This window comes from Zootoca vivipara, chromosome 7, assembly GCF_965207765.1.
Source record: "Zootoca vivipara chromosome 7, rZooViv2.hap1.1, whole genome shotgun sequence".
Taxonomy (NCBI): Eukaryota; Metazoa; Chordata; class Lepidosauria; order Squamata; family Lacertidae; genus Zootoca; species Zootoca vivipara.
Window position 1 is genome coordinate 2,173,089 of NC_142590.1, and position 22,382 is coordinate 2,195,470.

General features: G+C 42.8%; 1 protein-coding gene across 3 annotated transcripts in view; it reads right to left on the reverse strand.

The window, feature by feature from the left end:
* The window catches only part of RGL1 (ral guanine nucleotide dissociation stimulator like 1), a 110,667-nt gene that overhangs the window by 24,060 nt on the left and 64,225 nt on the right, over positions 1–22,382 (reverse strand). For all 3 annotated transcript variants that reach the window (XM_035121462.3, XM_088673613.1, XM_035121463.3), the window contains exons 5-9: positions 10,547–10,731; positions 6,468–6,580; positions 4,155–4,370; positions 3,218–3,321; positions 1,780–1,864 (exon numbers count right to left, since the gene is read on the reverse strand). In XM_035121462.3, the coding sequence (XP_034977353.2) occupies positions 1,780–1,864; positions 3,218–3,321; positions 4,155–4,370; positions 6,468–6,580; positions 10,547–10,731 (703 nt within the window). The remainder of the gene's footprint in view (positions 1–1,779; positions 1,865–3,217; positions 3,322–4,154; positions 4,371–6,467; positions 6,581–10,546; positions 10,732–22,382) is intronic.

Sequence of the window (22,382 nt, forward strand, 5' to 3'; positions counted from 1 at the left end):
CCCTCCCTGAAAACAAAGGTTCAGATGTCTTTCTCCAACATCTCCCACAATGGAGATGGGAGCAAATAATTCATTTAGCTTATCTACCATCACCACCACAATTTTTATGGCTCCCTTCACACTATTATTTAACTACCAGTCCTTTGGATGGTTCCACACCCTCTCTAATCCATGGTATAAATTTTAAGTTTAAATAACTTACAAACATGTCATAGAATCCTAGAATGGTGGCGTTGGAAGGGACCCTGAAGCTCATCTACCGGTAGTCAAACTCCCTCTCTCCTTTAACTTTATTTTAATGAAGCCTCTCATTTTTGTGAATGTCCTTCCAATGAAATTAAATGAAACTTTGCTGGCCTTCCTGGGCAATTTTCTATTCATTATGAATTGAATTTCAGAGTACTGTGATCACTATTTCCAAGCATTCTGGGGACGCTTAACATTTCCAGATTCTGGGCACATCTCAATATAAATTTATGGGCCGCCACTTCTATTATAAGCTCTATAGCTAACTGTTGCAAGGCATAATTATCATATAAAAAAGCTGTCTCTTTGCCATGATATGAATGAACATTTACCTAGTTAACATTTTCATATTCTGCCTCCAAATCGAGCTCAAAATTGTTCTGAGAGCTGTGTCTGTGTCTGGGTGTGCATGTCTTAAGTACCAGTACTCAATTTCTTATTTGAATAGGTATTTCTAGACACAGTGATTTTGCAATTAGTTTTGTTCCTCCTAAAGTTTGAATTCTTGCACTCAATACTCTGGTTGACATGTAGAGTAACACTTCTGCCAATGCAGCTTTTTCTCCATAGATTTCCCATCCATCTAATTGATTATTATCTTTCCAACAGGTTTCTGATATTAAAAGAAAAAACATATTCATAACATAGCTCATTAAGACTTCCAAGCATTAATTTACACATCTATATTTTGTCAACCTTTGCATATGAGTTTTCCTATGGTATGTATTTCTGAATATTCCACTGGCTTTCCATGGCTTCTGGGTTGTTGTTGTTATTTAGTTGTGTCTGACTCTTCGTGACCCCATGGACCAGAGCATGACAGGCACTCCTGTCTTCCACTGTCTCCTGCAGTTTGGTCAAACTCATGTTGGTAGCTTCGAGAACACTGTCCAACCATCTCATCCTCTGTCGTCCCCTTCTCCATGTGCCCTCAATCTTTCCCAACATCAGGGTCTTTTCCAGGGAGTCTTCTCTTCTCATGAGGTGGCCAAAGTATTAGAGCCTCAGCTTCACGATCTGTCCTTCCAGTGAGCACTCAGGGCTTATTTCCTTCAGAATGGATAGGTTTGATCTTCTTGCAGTCTATGGGACTCTCAAGAGTCTCCTCCAACACCATAATTCAAAAGCATCAATTCTTCGGCGATCAGCCTTCTTTATGGTCCAGCTCTCACTTCCATACACCACTACTGGGAAAACCATAGCTTTAACTATACGGACCTTTGTCGGCAAGGTGCTTGTCAATATCTTCCATCCCATCTCAGTTGAATAGAATAGATAACTCAGACCATCCCCTTTAAGGGATTAGTTATCCCAAATCAGTGGCATTTCAGATTTTGTTGTTGCCTTTCCCCATGGACACAGTTTAACAGCCACTCTATGACCTTTACGATGGTAAATATCAGAGGTCTGGCTCCATTTTGATCCAAGTGGAGACCATCACATTTGTACACTTGGGGTGGGGGGAGCTGAGAGCTTACAAGGTTTTTAAAAAGCAATGTTTTATGCACCACTGACATATCCACTACTTCTCACCCGCATTAGCAACTCCCGGCTTGTCAGATAGTTGTCGTGATCCGAGAAAATTTCTGACAGTTCCTCAAACATCAACATCCTGTCCCTGTGCAGAAAAGAAAATGATTGAAAACTGAGGTTCTCAGATATCCCAAAACAAATTAAAAGTTAAATGTGTTGTTGTTGTTGTTGTTGTTATTATTTATTATTATTATTTATACCCCGCCCATCTAGCTGGGTTTCCCCCGCCACTCTGGGCAGCTTCCAACAAATACCAAAATACATTAAAATATCACAGATTAAAAACTTCCCTAAACAGGGCTGCCTTTAGGTGTTTTCTAAATGTCAGGTAGTTGTTTATCTCCTTGACCTCCGATGGGAGGGCGTTCCACAGGGCGGGTGCCACTACTGAGAAGGCCCTCTGCCTGGTTCCCTGTAGCTTTGCTTCTCGCAGCGAGGGAACCGCCAGAAGGCCCTCGGTGCAGGATCTCAGTGTCCAGGCTGAATAATGGGGCTGGAGACGCTCCTTCAGGTATACAGGACCGAGGCCGTTTAGGGCTTTAAAGGTCAGCACCAACACTTTGAATTGTGTCCGGAAACGTACTGGGAGCCAATGTAGGTCTCTTAGGACCGGTGTTATGTGGTCTCAGCGACTGCTCCCAGTCACCAGTCTAGCTGCCGCATTCTGGATTAATTGCAGTTTCCAGGTCACCTTCAAAGGTAGCCCCACGTAGAGCGCATTGCAGTAGTCCAAGTGGGAGATAACTAGAAATTAGTTGAAATTAGACTATGGTGTTACTGTTGTCTTGTCAGAACCTGAGCCCGTGGCTGGACTTGGGACCCAAAAGGAGATGGCTGTGAAAGATTTGTGACCACAGATTGTCTCCTGTTTTCTTAAAAGTTTGTAATAGCACCCACTGGGGATGGGCTCCAATTCATAGCACACTGTTGTGTGAAGGGTGTGTGGGTTAATCCTGCTCTCCATGAACTTTTCCTGATGAAGCTCAACCCTTACAGCTGCTATGTGACCACAGGGGAAAACTTACAGGTACCAGTCGCAGATATTCGAAGGTCTTGCCTATTCACTTTCTTAATCTGGGGACTGGTGGGTTGTCAGATCGGGGTTCAGCCTGTATGCCTCCATCTCCCAACCCTGGTCAAGGGAAGGAACTGCAGGAAACCGACCACATCAGGCAAGGGAGCTTCCTTGTCATAACTGGCCAGCCTGGAGCTGGCAATATTCTCCCTAAAGAGATTTCTAGGCTAGGCATTTTCACTAATCTGCATAATTAGGAGGACTGCTCTTGAGGCTATTGGCCACCTTTGCCTCTCACACCCAGTCGCCTCCTCCTGGACCCTCTAATCAACTGTGGAGGAACTGGGCATGAAACCCACACACTGGAGCAGCAAGATCAACAAAGGTTGCTCTCCATTGCAAAGAAGAGGGGGGAAGTCTTACTTTGCGACACTCGCCCAACTCTTCTTTAACCGATAGATGGAATTGGATTGTAGTGCTGAAACAATGGCCCTCAAGGAGGAAAAATTCTTCAGGATCCTACATTCCTGCAGAAGAGGTGGTTAAGAAACAGAAGAGGGTTAAATATCAATTATTACACACCGATGGGTGATTTCCTGGGTAAGGCAGCTGCGGTAAATTCTTACTGCTAAAACCACCTGAACAAATATTGTGCACTTTAAAGAGAGAGTGTGTGTCTCCCTGACCCTTTCCAGCATCTAAAAATAAGCTTTAATGTAGATTTTGGCACCTTGTTCTTGTTTTCTTCACTTTTAACTTTTTTGGGGGTGTGGCAATGGTGTTGATTCAATTTAATAGTTTCCAGCTCTTCCAGTTAAAAGATTAGTAAAAGTGGGCCTCTATGACCAAGCTGAAGAGAACTAAAGAGCATTTATTCAAAAACATATTCACATCGCTGTCTCCTGTGGAAGATTTTGTGTTACTTTCAAGTCACACAACACTCTTCATCATCAAATGGAAGGTTCTGAGCATGGAAAAGCATGGAACCCAAAAAAGCTACCCAAAAAGCAAACTTGGTTGACAAATGCTAATTCAGCGTAATTTCCTTGATGGCCAGCATACTGCCATTTATAGTCTCTCATTTATAGACTTAGGTGGCAGCTTTGGGAATAACATGGGCTAACCATATGGGATGCCTTTGATGAATAGGGAAAGGCTGGACAACAGAAATGTGATTATTAACTACTACTACTACAACAACAACTTCCAAAGCTACCCTAGAGTAGAAGAACAAATAACACATTTGCTTAGCATTAATGAAAATATTACATCAAAAGAACCATGGCACTGATGTTTCCCGTAATGAAGACAGATTATATTCTTTTTCCAGGGAGACAGTTTGAACAAAATGCATATTTACATGTGCAATATTGATCCATTTCTCTATGATCTTGGCTCGCTGTTGTGTTTTCAACTCTTTTCCATTCAAGATGGTCCTGACAACACATTTGGTCACTGAATTGAACTGGGCGATGGTGGCTCTGATGGTGGGGGCCAAGTGCTTGTTCTCTTTCTTGTCCCTCTGAGACCAGATGCAGCCCAAGCAGTGATGGGGGACCACTCTTTTAAACAGTTTCTACAACAACACAAAATACGTATTATCAGCGCAATATTCTTCATAATCCCCACTGAACCGCACATCTGCACAGCAGACTTTTCCCAAGCTTGGGGCAAATGAGGCACATTTTCCTCTGAATCTAAACCTGGAGGCGCATTTCACACTCAAGAACTTAACGAAAGGGTCTGCTTTTGGTGCGCTCAAGAGCAAGAATTATTCACACACTGTGCTTTGGCATGAATCACAGGGCCAATCAAAAACAATTCATCCCCTGAGGCAAATCCCAATACCTCTTGTCCCCACAAACTGCAGCAGAGCAGCAACTGACCTGCAGCTTAGTGCTTTTGCTCCTGCTGTCCCACCTCCTGGCAGCTCTAGGAGTGCCTCTGAACCAGGAGCAGGGAGCCTCAGGCCCCAGAGGCTGGGGATTGATAAAGCTACTACTTTTTGGATGGCTCCCTGGAATAAAGTGAAAAGAAAGATACAAACCTGAGACAGCCACTGGTATAAAAGCAGGAAAAGTACTATTGAGGCATAAACTATTGAATGTTGAGGCATAAACTTGGAAGTAACGCTGAGTCATTGTAACAGACTATGTTGCTTTAAGAAACTATGTTGCTTTAAGAAACCTCATTGACTACTGAAATTGGATACAGAATTACTAAAGAAGAAAAAAACTAGAAAGGATATAGAAAGATAAGGAAGTGCTATGATGGAAGCACTGAGACCAAGGAGGAGGAATATGGCAGCCAGTGCCACTGCCCCTGGAGTGGTTGTAAGGAAGAAGGTAGGCTGGTAGGGGCTGGTTGAGGGCAGTCTGAGGATGGAGGTATAATGTCCCATTTTGCCCTAATGGACTAATGCCCTCCACTGCTAGTAACCTAGTACTGTACAACTTTATGTTTACGAACACGATGCAAGATGAATATCACAAAGTCATAGACTTGTATCATAGACTTGTAAGAGTTGAATCATAGACTTGTAAGAGTTGCAAGAGACAACGAGGGTCATCTAAAACAAGGGTCATCCCTTTAAAATTCAGGATTCTTTTGCCCAATGTGGGGTTTGCACCTACAATCTGTGAGATTAAGAATCTCATGCTCTACCAGCTGAGCTATCCCAGGGTATCATTTACTTGCTTCACCATTTAACTAGAAAAACAGAACTAAAATGAACTTTTGCAAAATAAATAAATAAATGGCACTCTGCATATTTTCAGTTACAGAAAGTTAGATTTTTTTATGTTGAAATTTTAATATAAAAGTTAGATATCTGAAGACTGGAATCAAAATTTGACATTGAAATTTACCTATAGTAATAGCATGCCAATTGCACTTGTCCTGATGGATCCTGACAGGTGTTGACTGCTACTGCAAAAAATTTGAATGTCTAATGCTGTTGCTGAGTGTTTTTTTTTTAAATGTACCAATATATATACCGGTATATATACTGTATATATATATATATATACCAACCAATATTCGGAGTGTTCACCAACAAAATTCACAGAGGACCCTGAGGCACAGCTGCCAAGTTTTCCCTTTTCTCGCGAGGAAGCCTATTCAGCATAAGGGAAAATCCCTTTAAAAAAGGGATAACTTGGCAGCTATGCCCTGAGGATAATTTGGAGGGCAAAGTTGTTTAGGCTCTGACCATTGCAAACAACAAAGGCATCTCAGCACGCACAAAACAACAGGGCAGACATGTAATTGGAAGTAATCTAACAGTCCACTTCCCCATGAGGTCAAGTTCACTAAGGACCAATTCTACCTGCATTTTTGTAAGCAAGTGGAGGACTCAGAATTGTCTTCAGTCCAAAGAGGGAAGGAAAATGGCCACAGTGCTTGCAGTTAGGTCTCAGGGGTCAAAGGCTACAGGAAAAGGAACCACCAGATGGTAAAAGCCTTTGATGATTGAGGAATTGACCTTATTGGGTCCCACCCACCCACCCACCAACACAAGACAACACAAATGAGGAAGCAAGTTGTGGGAACAGATTAGGAACCGTCTCCTTCCTGATCTAACAGTGTAGCCTGGGATGAGTCCAGCAGGAATCTGTGCCTTCTCCACAGCACACATTTCAGAATCACATTCTGAAGCATATGTTATACTTACAGCATCCATGTAGGTTAGCTGCTCTGCCACAAGGTCTTCTGGAAAAGAAGAGAACTCTTCTGATCCACACATCTCCATTTTTTCTTCAAGGGCAAAGGTGTCATGAATCCCATCTGTCCAGATTATAATAATAATGTGAGATACAGCAAAACATACCTACTAAACCTCTTTTATGGAGGCCCAAACAAAGCTGGGACCCTGTTACGTCGAGTTTATACTGAGACAAAAAGCAAACATATGGTTTCAATAACTGAAAGAGAGAATGGGAAAGAAAAGTCTAAGACCAATTATAGGCAAAAGGATTCTGCTTTAATGATATTTGGAAATAATGCATGAAAAGTCCACAGTTAAATTGTTCACAATTTGTATGCACTTTTACACAAAGTACTCATTTTTCCAGGCTTCTTTCTGGAAAATACACATTTTTTATGTAAAATATATTTTTGTGAATACTTTCTTGCACATCAAAAGGTGCGCTGCAAAATCGAGAAAAGGCCACAATCCAACTGGGATTTATGTTCTAATTTGTAAGTACCGGTACATTTGGGAATGTGGATTGTATTGGTCCACTGTAAAAAGTGAACCAAACATAGCCTCTTACATCCCTGAGCAGTTTGGCACAGTAAGCTACAAAATAATAATGATGACCTCCATCTTTTGTTGAAGCAGGAGAATCTCATGGGGAGCCTGAACGTCAGAAGGGCAGATAGAAGATTGCAGCAGAAGGGCTAGGAATCTCCTGCACTAAGGACACATTATCTTACTAAAATGGACTTGGGTCAGAAGAAAACAGACTTTCTTCTGTTAAGTACAAAATCATTTCAAAGAGGGTGCAGATTCAGTAAATCCTTGCTTCTAAGCCATATATTTCAGAAGAGGTTAACTATAGGAACTGATTATGTTATTTATTTATCACATTTTGATCCCACTCTTCTTTCAACCGATATTACTATTATTATTAATTTACCCACCTTAAGGTCCTAAGGACAGGTCACACCATTTTAAAAGTGTGAAACAAGTGTAAAGCATTTAAACATGAAGTTTTCTGATTTTATATTCTTAATAACCCTGTGAGTCTTGAAACTTTTTATACTACAAATGTTCCAAGGTTATTTTTCTCCCACTTTTTGTTGCAGTACAGTGCAAGAGTGCCCTTCCAGACAGCCATGAAATGCATCGCAGAACTAATAAAGCGGAATGATGTGTGGATGGTTTAGTACAGTATAGGCATAGGCAAACTCAGCCCTCCAGATGTTTTGGGACTACAACTCCCATCATCCCTGACCACTGGTCCTGTTGTAGTCCCAAAACATCTGGAGGGTTGAGTTTGTCTATGCTAATCACTAATCCACTATTTTTTAAATCACTGACATGTTGCAGAATATACCTGCAAATGTGTGAAAATGGTAAAGGACAAAAAGGCTTCTTAGCGTAATTCTTTATTGTGGGGTAGAAAAATCTATCCCTCAGCACCCCAACTCCTCTCACAGAACCACCACCCCCGTCTCCAAACAATTTCCATCCCAGTTGGTTCTATGCTTCATTCACCTCTCAGAGTTGAGTAAACCTTGTTCAGGTGGGTCAGTGTGCAGAATGTCTTGAAGTACCAGTCCTGAAGTTCCAGGGCAAGAGGCAAAAAAGATCCTAAAAAGGTCCAACCATGAGGATTGTTGGAGCCCATGACCAGCATCAAGCAAGCTATTTGGCCCCACACTTGCCCAAACCCAGTGGAATTTAAAACTTTCTCCCCTCCCCCCTTTGAATAGCTTTAACCATTACCCCCACCACTACCACCCCCATCTACACCCACATCCCATCACAAGCTGCTTGGGAAACTCCCCTCAATTTCAGAAGCAGCATATCATGTGGCAAGGGACTGGGGGTCGCTGTTCAAGGAAAACTAATATTTTGAAAGGCCCCCACCCCAAGAATTAGTTCCACAGAGCTTTGTAGCCTGGCCTGTGTTGCATGGACTGCCTAAGCCAGGCATCCCCAAACTTCGGCCTTCCAGATGTTTTGGGCTACAATTCCCATCATCCATGACCACTTGTCCTCTTAGCTAGGGATCATGGGAGATGTAGGCCAAAACATCTGGAGGGCCGCAGTTTGGGGATGCCTGGCCTAAGCTGACAGTCTCTTCTAATATTTTAGAAACGTTTATCATTAAATAAACGAGTTCCAGTTATGCACAATGGTGGGAGGGAGGTTGCCATTGCCTCTGTTTTGTGATAGAAGCACAACCATCTAATAAAAAAATCCAACACAAGCAGCTTCAATCTTTTCCCCAAACTATCGGCACTCGTATTTTATTGTTACGAACTTCCTTTAAGTGTTCGATGTCTGGATGGATGGTCTTCCCTGAAACATCTGCAGATCAGCTGAGAAATGTTTCAATCTTTTCATGGGGAAATTAGAGGCAAGGCTTCTGTGCAGGGAGGTTCTGTGGGAACCATTGCTCAGCCTGTGAATATCTAATTATAGACCTTGGTATTTAGACTTCCTTTGTTTGATCTGCTGGAACCAAATCCAGAAAAGAACATAATTAGACACAAATTAGCAACACTTGTAGGCTCCGGAATTTCTGATGAGAAGAACCCTTTAGGTATGATGCAGTTAGCCTTAAAAAATAAAATAAAAAGGATAATAAAAGGATAATAGCAATTTGGCGCCACAGCTGATTAACAGCGTAATTTTTGGAACATTCAAGTAGGTGAGGTTTAAAGGGGTTCAGAAGGGCTGTTCCTTATTGTATTATTTTCTTATCTTGCATTGTCGCTTCCTGTCCACTTCCTGCCGCCTTTCTGCGAAAGCCGGTCACTGAAATGCTTACGTTCATTGCACAGGTTTCAATAGCCTTCTAGCAATGCTATTTTTTGCCCATAGGAAACCTTCTGTCTCGGGTGATGGGGAAGGCTATTTGTCAGGCTTGACACAGCGCATAGCATTCCAGTGTCACTACTATTCACAATTGTTCCAGTGGGCCCTTTGACCTGGTAACATAAATTTTCCCTTTGTCCTTGGCTGTTAGCAATGCACCACTCAGATAGGAAAAAACAACCACTGACACTTCCTTTGTCATGACAGCAGCTAAGGAAAGACGTTTCATGACACAAATGCCGTCGCTGGAAAAAGCTGGCTTGATCACAGGAAAGTAACATTAGAAGGCTCTTTCAGAAGTGAAAAATCTGTGCATTGAGTCAATGGTTGCTGTGGTCTAAACCACTGAGCCTCTAGGGCTTCCTGCATCGGAAGGTTGGCAGTTTGAATCCGCGCAATGGGATGAGCTCCTGTTGCTCTGTCCCAGCTCCTGCTAGTTCAAAAGCATACCAGTGCACTTAGATAGGCACCCACTACAGTGGGAAGGTAAACAGTGTTTCCGTGCACTCTGGCACTCGCCATGGTGTCCCGTTGCCAGAAGCAATTTAGTCTTGCTGGCCACGTGTCCTGGAAAGCTGTCTGTGAACAAACGCTGGCTTCCTCAGCCTGAAGTGAGATGAGCGCCATACCCCATAGTCAAATTTGATGGGACTTAACCATCCAGGGGTCCTTTACCTACATGCCAACATCTCCAGCATGGAATTTTGAGCTGACGTTTATCATTTTCAATGATGAAGGAACACAAGGCAAATGACTTGGTGGTGAATGCTTGAGTTCCTTCTTCTTTGGTGACACTTGTGGCAGAGCAAGGTTGTCTTCCATTAACACAGTCTTAGCAGTGAGTCCGTAAGTGACTGTGGAGTCCAATTCTGGATCCAAACATCCTTCCACAGTGGGGACATTGGTTTCCAGGCGGGAGTTGATCATGGTGAGGATTTGCCAAACGTGTATTCCTCTTTGCTCATTTCCCCCTTTTGTCCTGAGTTTGTGCTTCTTCAAAATCCATGATGGCTTGGGTAGAGGGCTATTCTCCAGTTGAGTTCCTACCACTCATTGAACAACAGCAGATAACTTAGATTCACTAAGCATATAGTGCAAAGTTATACAATCCTCTTGGCCATTGTAATCCCATTGATCCCAAAGCTGTCCAAACATACACAGCAAGCAATTATTTATTTGTAACATTCCAGGATAATACTTACTGTTTTTCACCAGCTCTTGCTTTTGAAACTGCTCAAACAGGTGCCGTGCCCTTCTTTCTGGGTCCGAGCCCGGCATGACCCGAGTCAGATAATCCAGAAGTTTTCTCAAACAAAAGTAATGGGGTGGCTCTTGGAAGTCTTCCGAGCACTGGTCTAACCAGGCTCTCAAGATGGAGGCTATGGCACTGGAAAGAAGCACATTGTACAAGGGTAGATTCACCATCAGGGTTCTTAGGCTATATTCCAAAAAAACTTGCACAACAACAGTAATAATAGTGCATCTGTAGCTCTGATAAATTACCGGGGAGCAGCTGGTGGCAAGCTGCCAGCCAGGCCCTCAGGCAATGAGTACTGCATCTCCCATTTCCATCAGTGGAACAATTTGACTAAAGATATGTTCTCTCTTTTTTCCCCAACTGGCCACTATAGTAATAATAATAATAATAATAATAATAATAATAATAATAATAATAATGATGTAAATCTAACTGGCATTAAATCTAAGTGGTACCCAGCGCCCCCTTGGAGTTTGCCCCACAATGGCTAAAATGAGTTTTAAAACTAAAGACATCCCCATGCAAACAGATATATCTAAATAACATGAGGGCTTTAGCCTGGCTGAAATGTGTCCTAGAATTCTGATGGTGCTTCTTGCTTGCCTGGATGGAGAGGGGCCAAGATGTCTTACATCTTATTTCTGTGTGCCTTGAAGGTAAAAAGGTAAGAGTCACACCCATTGCTCTGCAGGCTTTCAGCCACTGCCATATGACCCCCAGAATGTTGCCCCAGACTGAAAAAGACTCCCCGCAACTGCAAGCGATAATGAAAGTCATGACATTTAAACCGTAACAAAACTGTTTGCAGTTTACACAGCCCCCTACAGGCACTTTCCAATGAAAATGAATAAGGGAGGTGCTGAAATAACTTCTCATTCTCTTCTCCTGCAATGCTAAACGTTTAAGCTCTACTGTCACACTATACTGCATTTTTCTTTCAGTGTCTTCATGCTATACAATTCCCAAAAATTTAGACTAAATATCATTCTGGATATCAAGCAAAGGCTTGTCCAAAGTGTCCCATCAGAACTAAGGTTTAAATTCCTTGTGTAACTATCCATAGTAATAGAATCATTCAATGTACAGGTATACTTATAGACTAGTTTTCTTGGCAGGGATACTGGAGTGGCTTGCCAGTTCCTTCTCCAGGTGATCACGTTTAGTCAAAACTCTCCACTATGACCTGTCCATCTTGGGTGACCCTGCATGGCATAGCTCATAGCTTCTCTGAGTTATTCAAGCCCCTTCGCCACGACAAGGCATTGATCCATGAAGGGGATCAATTTGGCCACCTCATGAGAAGAGAAGACTCCCTGGAAATTTGGGTTTCTCTTGTGTGTGTTTATTTAGGGGAGGGGGAAGCTCAGTGTTTGTGCGCAGGCTTTGCAGAAGGTCCCCCATTCAAACCCTGGCATGTCTAGTTGGAAGGTTCTCTGATGGCAGGGCTGGGACAAAGCTGTGCCAGAGACTTTAGAGAGCTGTTGCCAATCCAAGTAGACTATTCTGGGCTAGGTAGACCAAGTGCCAGGTATAAAAAAGTTCCCATTTGTTTTGAACTGGATACTGCAGCATTCTGGATACTTCTGCTGATCGCCGAAGAATTGATGTTTTTGAATTATGGTGCTGGAGGAGACTCTTGAGAGTTCCATGGACTGCAAGAAGATCAAACCTCTCCATTCTGAAGGAAATCAGCCCTGAGTGCTCACTGGAAGGACAGATCCTGAAGCTGAGGCTCCAATACTTTGGCCACCATATGAGAAGAGAAGACTCCCTGGAAAAGACCCTGATGTTGGGAAAGATTGAGGGCACTAGGAGAAGGGGATGACAGAGGACGAGATGGTTGGACAGTGTTCCTGAAGCTACGAACATGAGTTTGACCAAACTGTGGGAGGCAGTGGAAGACAGGAGTGCCTGGCGTGCTCTGGTCCATGGGGTCACGACTAAACAACTAAACAACAACAACTTATAGACTAGTAGGCAAGCAGAACTAAACCCCAAAGACTGACATTTCTTGTTATTTTTAGAATGAGAAACACGGTACGAAAGCAAGAGCCTTACAAAACACATAGCTTTAAATATTTTAAACTCAAGAGCTCTCCCTTGCAAGGGAAAGGGAAAAAGCACTAGTCAAACAAGGAGCACATCAGCAAGACGATGGGGAGTGTTTCATACTTGTCCCTTTTCTGATTGGGGGTATATTCCTAGGCAGGAAATGATCTGTAGGAGTGGCTCAGCTTTTGCTCTCTGACAGTAAGCCTTCATGAACCTGGGATCCATCAGATCCCATTCTGAAGACGTTCTGTCAGAAGGAGGAACGAAAGAAAGCTATCCCCATGTAATTCCAGCTTCCCCAAGGTCCAGTGAGAGGGGGCTAAACTTAAAGAGAGGGATATTCAAGGCTCCATCCTTGAGGGGTTTCTTAAATTTTCATTTAGAAAATGAAATAGAGAGCCTCCAGACCTTTTACTTACTGTGTTACCAGTCAGTCAGATTTTTATTGTTTGTAATCAATGACCATTATGATATAAATAACACAAAAACCAACAAGAGAAGCCAAGAATAAGTTTAAACATACCAGCTTTCAGGACTGCAAATTTTCAAAACTAAAATTCCCCAACTCAATTAGATTTTGAAAATCACCTTGACAGTCAACACTGTTTTGGCTCAAAAAAGTAGCCCAGGCAGAGGATAGAATCTTTCCAGTTGCTGGAAACAACACAAGCCTCTGGCTCCTTGGTCCTGCTGCTCCCCTTTGCTGAACTCTCTAAGACCTTGACCTTGAAAGTGTTTCCTCACCTTGTTTTGGTCTTAGAATGATTATCTGTGTGTGACCTTGGCTTGTTGAGACTCTGTTGCACCTGGAACCAGGCTTTCCTGGCTAAGTGTTTTGGTAAGAGGTTGAACTTCCTTGGATAAAGGAAGGCACCCTTGAAACCTGACATAACCGTGTGGCAGACTCATGCCAAAATGCATGCGCTGTGTTTTACTAATGTGGTTTTCATGTGATTTACCCTAGAAGTGTGGGAAAGTGTAGAAGTCACTATTATTATTTTTGAGTGAAGTACACAGCTGCACTCACAGAGGAGTTGAAATGAAAGTTATCATAGACTCTGATTTCACCAACAAAATGTCAGTCTGTAAGGACTTAAAAAGACAAGCTATGCAGACAGTGCTCGTAGCCCACTGACCTCCTATCAGCTGACTATTTTATCAGTATATTAGGGAGGAACACTTTCAGGAAAAAGTTTGGACGAGCACCCTCCCAAACCTTGCAGCAGCTTGAATTGTCCCTGCGAAGAAACTCCCTGTTCTTGTCAAGTCAAAGACACAGAAACAGCTAGGAGGCATATTCTCAGACAAAAAAAACCTGCCATAATTGACTCCATTCTTCACAATGGGAGATGGCTCTCTGCAAAGTTTTTAATAAACCTCACTTTTATGAACCACGCATTTGTTTAAAGTTTAGCTTATAGTAATTGTATTGGCCACAACACACTATTGATTCTTGGCTGTGCTTTTGAGGGCAATAGCTTGCAGATGCAGGCCGAGAGTTTTGTGCTTAAGAAATTCTACTTCCACCCTTTAGTAAGCTCTTGATAATGCCCTCTATAGGGAATAACAAACCAGGCAGGGGAAGGGGAAGGGAAGAAGAGGCCAGTTTCCAAAAGCTGGAAGCTCAACTAGCTTAAGCCCTTATTTTGTTCGATATTTGGTGCTTTAATGAGACCAGACTATGGCAGCCTCATTTTTCGAGGCGAGCCCGGACAATAAGATAAACTTGGGAAGTATCAGAAGTCATATACCCAGAGAGACGGGCGTTTCCTCCCTTGACAGATACTGAAGAGAAGGGAGGCTGAAATGCAGCCAGTACTGGGGGCAAAACTCAGCCCTCAGACCGCCAGGTGGCCATCAACTACTTTAAATAGCTATGAACATTTTAAACATATTCACACCCTATTACAAGTTGTAGCTCTGTCATCTCCACAGAGACTCCACCCCCATCGTTCTGCCCGGACATTGAGGTCCAGCTCTGAGGGCCTTCTGGCGGTTCCCTCGTTGCGAGAAGCCAAGTTACAGGGAACCAGGCAGAGGGCCTTCTCGGTGGTGGCACCCACCCTGTGGAACGCCCTCCCACCAGATGCCAAAGAGAAAAATACCTACCAGACTTTTAGAAGACATCTGAAGGCAACCCTGTTTAGGGAAGCTTTAAATGTTTGATGGATTACTGTATTTTAATATTTTGTTGGAAGCCGCCCAGAGTGGCTGGGGAAGCCCAGCCAGATGGGTGGGGGTATGTATGTATGTATAAATTATCATCATCATCATCTTCCAAGACACATTCCTAAAATAATCTAAAAAGTTGCTCCCTATGGAGCCTGCTGCTGCAGTACCAAATCCCACACCTGCATTGCTGGAAAACCTATGGATTCAATCTGTAACATATGCACACAAAGTATGTGGTCTCCTCTAGAATGGTGGTCCTTGGTTTTTTATGTGGGCAGGCATGCATGAAAACTAAAGATCCATGGAGTATCTGGTTTCCCCATAATTGCAACTGACAGTCCACTTAAGTCCCCAGGGTGCACTGCTGAATGTTGTGCCAGGCCTCTACATTTTAATGATATTTGCTTTTAAATTGACCATGCCTCAACCACTGTTGCCATTACTCACTTTCCCTCCTTTTCCCATTGTGCAAATAATCTGGCTTGATTTTATAACCTTCCCCATTTTCTAGTTCTCTTAATTGCCACCATTTGGCTCTTTGTCTCCTCATTTCAGCCACATTGGTTTCTTTTGTTATTTTACCCTTTGCAAGAATGAAAGTTGATTGCATTCAACAGCACAAACAAAACTTTAAACATATCCCACTGCAGGTTTCCCAGGCTTTGGAGGCCTTCGGCCAATATCCTTTCACTCATCTCACATTCATTCAGTGGCTGCTTCTCTTAAGTCCATTCCTTTGGTGCAATTATTTATGTAACACTGAAACAGGACACTGTGCTTTACTGGATGAATAATAAACCCAAGAGGAGACAAAGGGCAAAAAAGATCCTGCCCACAAAGAATCCGCAAGCTGAAAAGTGCATCATCATCAACATGCTTTTAAAACAACAACTGCAGCTAGTATTGCCACTTACAAAATGCCAAGGGAGAATACATTCCCAGAAACAGGACAGAGTTTACATTAAGTTTGCCTGTGTGAATGTATGTGTCTAGGTGCCAGTAGAAATGATTACGGTACTATAATTTAAATAGAATGAAATACATCTAATTTGTGTAGCGACTGTTACTAGATATGTGATCCAGTTCTTGGTACCAGTTCGGATTAAGTTTCTACAGTCTCAACACCATTTCACTTCAGTTTGCACCTTGCTATTTTTAAGTCTTCCTGATCTGGTCTTTTAGCGCTTCAAAAATAATGATATTGTCAGGGAGCCAGTAATTGCCTACTGAAGTCTGCATGTGCCTAGCCGGGGGGGGGGCAGCTGCACTTTGTTATTTTCTGAAAAGCATTGAAAGTACCACTACTGAATTCACTGAGGTTCTACCCCCCCCCCAGAAGAAGCCTGACACCCCCAACCAAAGCCTGCCCCTGTAATGTCCTCTTTTTGATATCCCCCAAAATGCTCAACATCAACTTGGGGTGGGGGAAATCTCCTAAAAAAGCTCAGCTACTTTGATGGATCCCCTAAAATAAGTTCAGCTGACCCCCCCCCCCCCCAACAAAACCCTTGTTACACCCAAGCAGCAGTGAGCAGGAGGATGCTATGGACCGCTGCCCTCGCCCTCAGGGTTACTGTTCTCTGTCATTTTTGCCTTATCAGCTAGTTAGTATATTAACAAGCCCAGGGGTCAGACTCAGCAAACTTTTCCACTGTCCCTCAGACCATGTGGTGGGCCAGATTATATTTTGAAAAAAATATGAACAAATTCCTATGCCCCACAAATAACCCAGAGATGCATTTTAAATAAAAGCACACATTCTAAATAATAATAATAATAATAATAATAATAATAATAATAATAATAATAATAATTTATTTATACCTCGCCCATCTGGCTGAGTTTCCCCAGCAACTCTGGGCGGCTTCCAACCGAATATTAAAAGCAGTACAGCATCAAACATTAAAAACTTCCCTAAACAGGGCCGCCTTCAGTTGTCTTCTAAAAGTAAAATAGTTGCTTATTGCCTTGACATCTGCTGGGAGGGCGTTCCACAGGGTGGGTGCCACTACCGAGAATTCTACTCATGCAAAAACACCAAGCAGGCCCCACAAGTAACCCAGAGGTGCATTTTAAATAAAAAGACACATTCTACTCATGTAGAAACACACTGATTCCTGGACCATCTGCGGGCCGGATTGAGAAGGCGATTGGGCCGCATCTGGCCCATGGGCCTGAGGTTGCCTACCCCGAACAAGCCATTGGGGTAGCCCACCTCACACGCCCCCCAGTTCAGATTGCTAAAGACACAGCCTGCGGGGCGTGCTTTTGAGTCCCACACAAACTCAAACACTTTGCCCAGAAAAAAGGAACAAAAAACACAATTTGTATTTTTGCATGGATTAATAATAAAAATAAGCAGCATGATGATAGGAAAATTAACAATCTATTATGTTTTAGGAAATAATGTAATTAATGTAATTATGTTATTAGAAATATATACATCAGACGCACAATTTAATACTCACAAAAACAAGTAAAGCCAATTTTTTGTTAATAATTATATTTTTGGTTAATAAATATAGATGCGCATCAGGATGTACTGTATGAAAATGAGGGAACTTTCTGATCAGGGGGCAAAAAAGTGAGACAACTGTTAACAACAAAACAATGAATGTTAATGGTGGTCAATGGCAAACATGATCACCTCCACAGTGTATCAATGAGATAGAAGTTAATGAATCAGAAGTACCCAGTTTGTAGGAAACTGAGATCAAATAATATTCAAACAAATTAAAAAATAAAATTCTAAGAACAAAACACACAAAACATGTTATTGGGGATATCTGCAAAAAGGTCGCTGCAAACAGTCAGACAAAGCAGAGTTTAGGCCAGTTTGATGCTCAGTCCACATGCAGCGAATTCCAACCCCCCCATTTCTGCCCTCCTTATGGCCCAACAGCTAACAACTGATGAGCATGTTTGAGGCTCCTGCTCTGCTCCCCCTTCTTAATAAATATAAACAAATAAATTTTTATTTATACCCGCCCTCTCCAGCCAAGGCCAGGCTCAGAGCGGCTAACACCAAATAAAAAGCAACTAGATAAAAATAAAAAATAAATAAAAAGCAACCAAATAAAATACAACTCAACAAGAAGACTAAATACATTAAAATTAAAATAAAAAATGCAGCCTCATACAAAAGGGGAAAAGAAGGGGAAAAGAAAGGGAAAATGGGGGAGGGGATCAGGTTGGCTCCAGGCCAAATGCCAGGCAGAACAACTCTGCAGAAAGAAATTACCATAAGTCTTTTTCTTCAGATCACCCTTCACATACCTTAAAGGACTGCCTTTTTGCAGCCCATCAAATAAAGAGCTCTTCTCTAAAGCAGGACACATGGCCACCCTAATCTAATAGTATTTCATGCTTGCATGATAGGTTGCATTATAGCCTATTGCAGGTTCTAATATTCTACAATATGATAAATGCACCCAAGAGTCAGGCCCCTGGGTGTTGCCTTTTTGCAATATGCAAATATGATGCAAATATCTTTGTTTTATCTACACAGCACCATCAATGTGCTTTGGAGCTTGCCAGGATTTTAAAAGGAAAAGCTCCTGCTCTGAGGAGTCTACAATCTACACATTTACACATACTCATTTACATATACCCAGGGCCAAAAACCATTTCGTATCTTGGTATTGCACTCTGCACCAAGTCTGTATCACCAAGTTTCACATCTGCAGCAACTATTTCCCCCATGAAATCTAGCAAAACATATCCATTGTGCCTGAGAAAGGGGGGAGGTCCCCATCTGCAGCAACTTAGTTCAATATTATAGCTGGATTGACCAAAACATACGAAGGTCAAGAGACTTGCCCAGAGTCAGATAGGAATCAGTGGCTCAGTCTGGAGTCGTGCCCTGGCCCCTTTGGTCTCCTTGGCATACCTGACATGGTTTAAATTGTATCATGTGATACAAAATATACTTCATGACAGAGGGAGAGAACAGAGCTAGTCAGATCCCTGGAAAACACAGTGTATATGCCAGGATGGTAAATTTCTCAAGGCCTGAAAGGTTAATCCTATTCTTTCTGGAAAGGTGAGAAAGAGACTATAAGCCGCTTTAGATCCTGAAATAGACACTCCCACCCCTAGTTTTATTCTTACTGCCAGGATTTCAAGTTTTAGAGTCAGTGTGGTATAGTGTATTTTGTGGTTTCATTTTGTATTTTTTGTTGTCAGCTGCCCTGTCATGTTCAAATGAAGGGCAGTACACACATTTAATGAATAAATAAAATAACCACATTTTAGAATTACGACCAATCTTTTAACTGTGGTTATTTAAACAAGCCTGGGTTTTAAGTTGCCTTGTTTCAAGCAAACAGTAGCTAAGACTAACTGCAGTTAGTTGGGTTTGAACAATATGAAAAGCCAGAAAGCAAAAGGTAAAGCTTCCCAATCCCTTCCTTGTGGCTGTCGAGCAGGAGAGGGGAGAGAAGAGCACATGAGGCTAAGAAAAGCAGGCTCACTCCAGTCCTGATGAGCCAGTTGATCATGACATGCAAATGCAGCCATTGGGGATGGGAGTATTAAACATAGCACAGTCTCAACATTTAGCATGACTATCTGAAGGTGAAAACAGGGGCTCAAAACAGTAGTGCTTGCAAAGCAGATTGGTGGCAAGAGCCATGGTTGCAGCCAGTCCTTCCACCTTTGTAATGACAAAGAGAAACCCAATCTGGTCCAGGCTTCCAAGAAGCAGAATCCTGTGAGCCAGGCAGCACATGCCAAATAGCCAAACAATGACTCTGCTGCACTGGCTCCCTGGAACAAGCCTCCCTGGAACAAGTCCTGGAACAATGACCTTAACAGATTAGACAACTGGGCCAAAGCAAACAAGATGAATTTTAACAAGGAGAAATGTAAAGTACTACACTTGGGCAAAAAAAATGAAAGGCACAGATACAGGATGGGAGACACCTGGCTTGAGAGCAGTACATGTGAAAAGGATCTAGGAGTTTTGGTTGACCACAAACTTGACATGAGTCAGCAGTGTGATGCAGCAGCTAAAAAAGCCAATGCAATTCTGGGCTGCATCAATAGGAGTATAGCATCTAGATCAAGGGAAGTAATAGTACCACTGTATTCTGCTCTGGTCAGACCTCACCTGGAGTATTGTGTCCAGTTCTGGGCACCACAGTTCAAGAAGGATACTGATAAGCTGGAACGTGTCCAGAAGAGGGCAACCAAAATGGTCAAAGGCCTGGAAACGATGCCTTATGAGGAACGGCTTAGGGAGCTGGGTATGTTTAGCCTGGAGAAGAGAAGGTTAAGGGGTGATATGATAACCATGTTCAAATATATAAAAGGATGTCATATAAAGGAGGGAGAAAGGTTGTTTTCTGCTGCTCCAGAGAAGCGGACACGGAGCAACGGATTCAAACTACAAGAAAGAAAATTCCACCTAAACATTAGGAAGAACTTCCTGACAGTAAGAGCTGTTCGGCAGTGGAATTTGCTGCCAAGGAGTGTGGTGGAGTCTCCTTCTTTGGAGGTCTTTAAGCAGAGGCTTGACAGCCATCTGTCAGGAATGCTTTGATGGTGTTTCCTGCTTGGCAGGGGGTTGGACTGGATGGCCCTTGTGGTCTCTTCCAACTCTATGATTCTATGATTCTATGATTCTAAGTCCAGACATGCGCAGAAGGAGCCTCCCTGGCCAGCAGGAGCTGCTTTGAAAATCCGGGGGAATTATGGGATATTTCGCCATTCGGGATAACAGCGGGAAACGGCTTTAAAAACGGGGGTTTCCCGCGAAAAACGGGGGACTTGGCAGCTATGGTGTAACCCCCCACATTTACAGCATGGAGATCCTGAGAGAGTATCTCTCCCAATCCGAACATGCAGCAATAAATAGAAATAGGATTCCAATATTGGCAGTTGCCAGAAACAAAATGGTTAGATTGTATGGCACAAACAAGTGTGGCAATAGAGGACACCCACCAAAACATGGCAACACCCACCAGACGCATGACATACCACCAATCCTGCAAAATGTGCCAACATGCTTCTGTATCAGCAGTGACTACAGATGTATATACAGGACAGTAGCTCAGTGGTAAGAATGTCTGTTGAGGCTCCGAGTTCAATGCCTGAATAGTGGGCCCATTCTCTCATGCTCCATTCGATAACCTCAATGTATCATCTTTGGCCATTGCTCCCAAGAAGGCGCCCAGTGAGTTCCACATTAGAAATCTGTCCCATCCAAAAGGGAGCTCAGTAAATGAGGCCATCCTTCAGGAATTGTGTACTGTGTGTTATGCTTCCTTTGATCATGTGATGAAGCTGATCAAGGAGTGTGGGTGTGGGGCATTGCTCGCAAAGTACAACTGAAGGGAGAGATTTGCCAATTGTGTTATTGAGCCAGATCTGATCCTATCGTTTGCATTGCCTGCATTGTATAATTCTGAGTGTATGGCTTAGCCCCCTCCCCCCCCCCATATTCCGTGGATGCTCTCAGTGCCTCTGCGTCTATGTACCAAAGTAGGCCAAAGTGTAAAGAAAACATTCGATAGCAAGACTGGATGCCCAGTTTGCTAAGAGCTGACCTTGTCTGGAACACAGAATGAGAGGCAGAGAGGCTTATCAGCGGATGAGCTTGACGCTGGAAGTTGCTAGCTTGATGCATAAACTAGTCTTACTGAAGGCTTTGTTGAGTCAGCATGTGTTTACAAGAAGAACCGGACACAGGAAGATCCATATATGTATTTGTAACCTATAACCTCCTTGTGTGCGCACATTTACAGAGGAGGGGGGAAGGAGCCCAAGAAGTGTATAAGAATCTTTGCAAATTTGTGTTTCTTTACTCTTGTCGTGAAGCTGATCACCAAGAGTCTCTTACATTTAAGAATTAAAATCTTTCTCTGGATTCAACCCTCGGAGTTGTTATTGACTGTCTCTGTCCTTGCCTGGGCGCAACTTAAGGACTCTTGTTAGCAAATAAGGCTACACAACATGGAGTTGGCCTTTCGCCTGCTTCCTGTTCATCCTAGTGACTTTCACCTGTTAGGCTTCAAATTCCAGGATCAATGGTACTTGGATAAGGCAATGCCTATGGGGTACTCTATCCATAGCTGCCAAGTTTTCCCTTTTCTCGCGAGGAAGCCTATTCAGCATAAGGGAATTTCCCTTTAAAAAAGGGAGAACTTGGCAGCTATGACTCTATCACATGCTCAGCCTTTGAAACCTTCAGCACATTTGTAGAATGGGCCACTATCCTGTTCCAGGCATCTCACACATTATTTAGATGATTATTAGCCGAACAGGTTCAGATTCCTGTCAGGATGTGTTGTATTTCTTCCAACAGATGGCTGCTGACTTTGGCATTCTGTTAGCAGTGGAAAAAATGGAAGGTCCTGCCACTTCCCTGTCTTACCTGGGCATCCTTACTCTCCTTTTAAAAAAGCTACTCTGTGCCAAATACAATCCCTGTTAAGCCACCTAAATTTTGCATGCAGAGCCATTGCCCCAGGGCGATGGAGGTTCTGCAGCTGAGCACTCAGTAAGTTTATTGATGTAAAGTTTACCAAGGACTAGCTGACCACATCCTTTTCTCA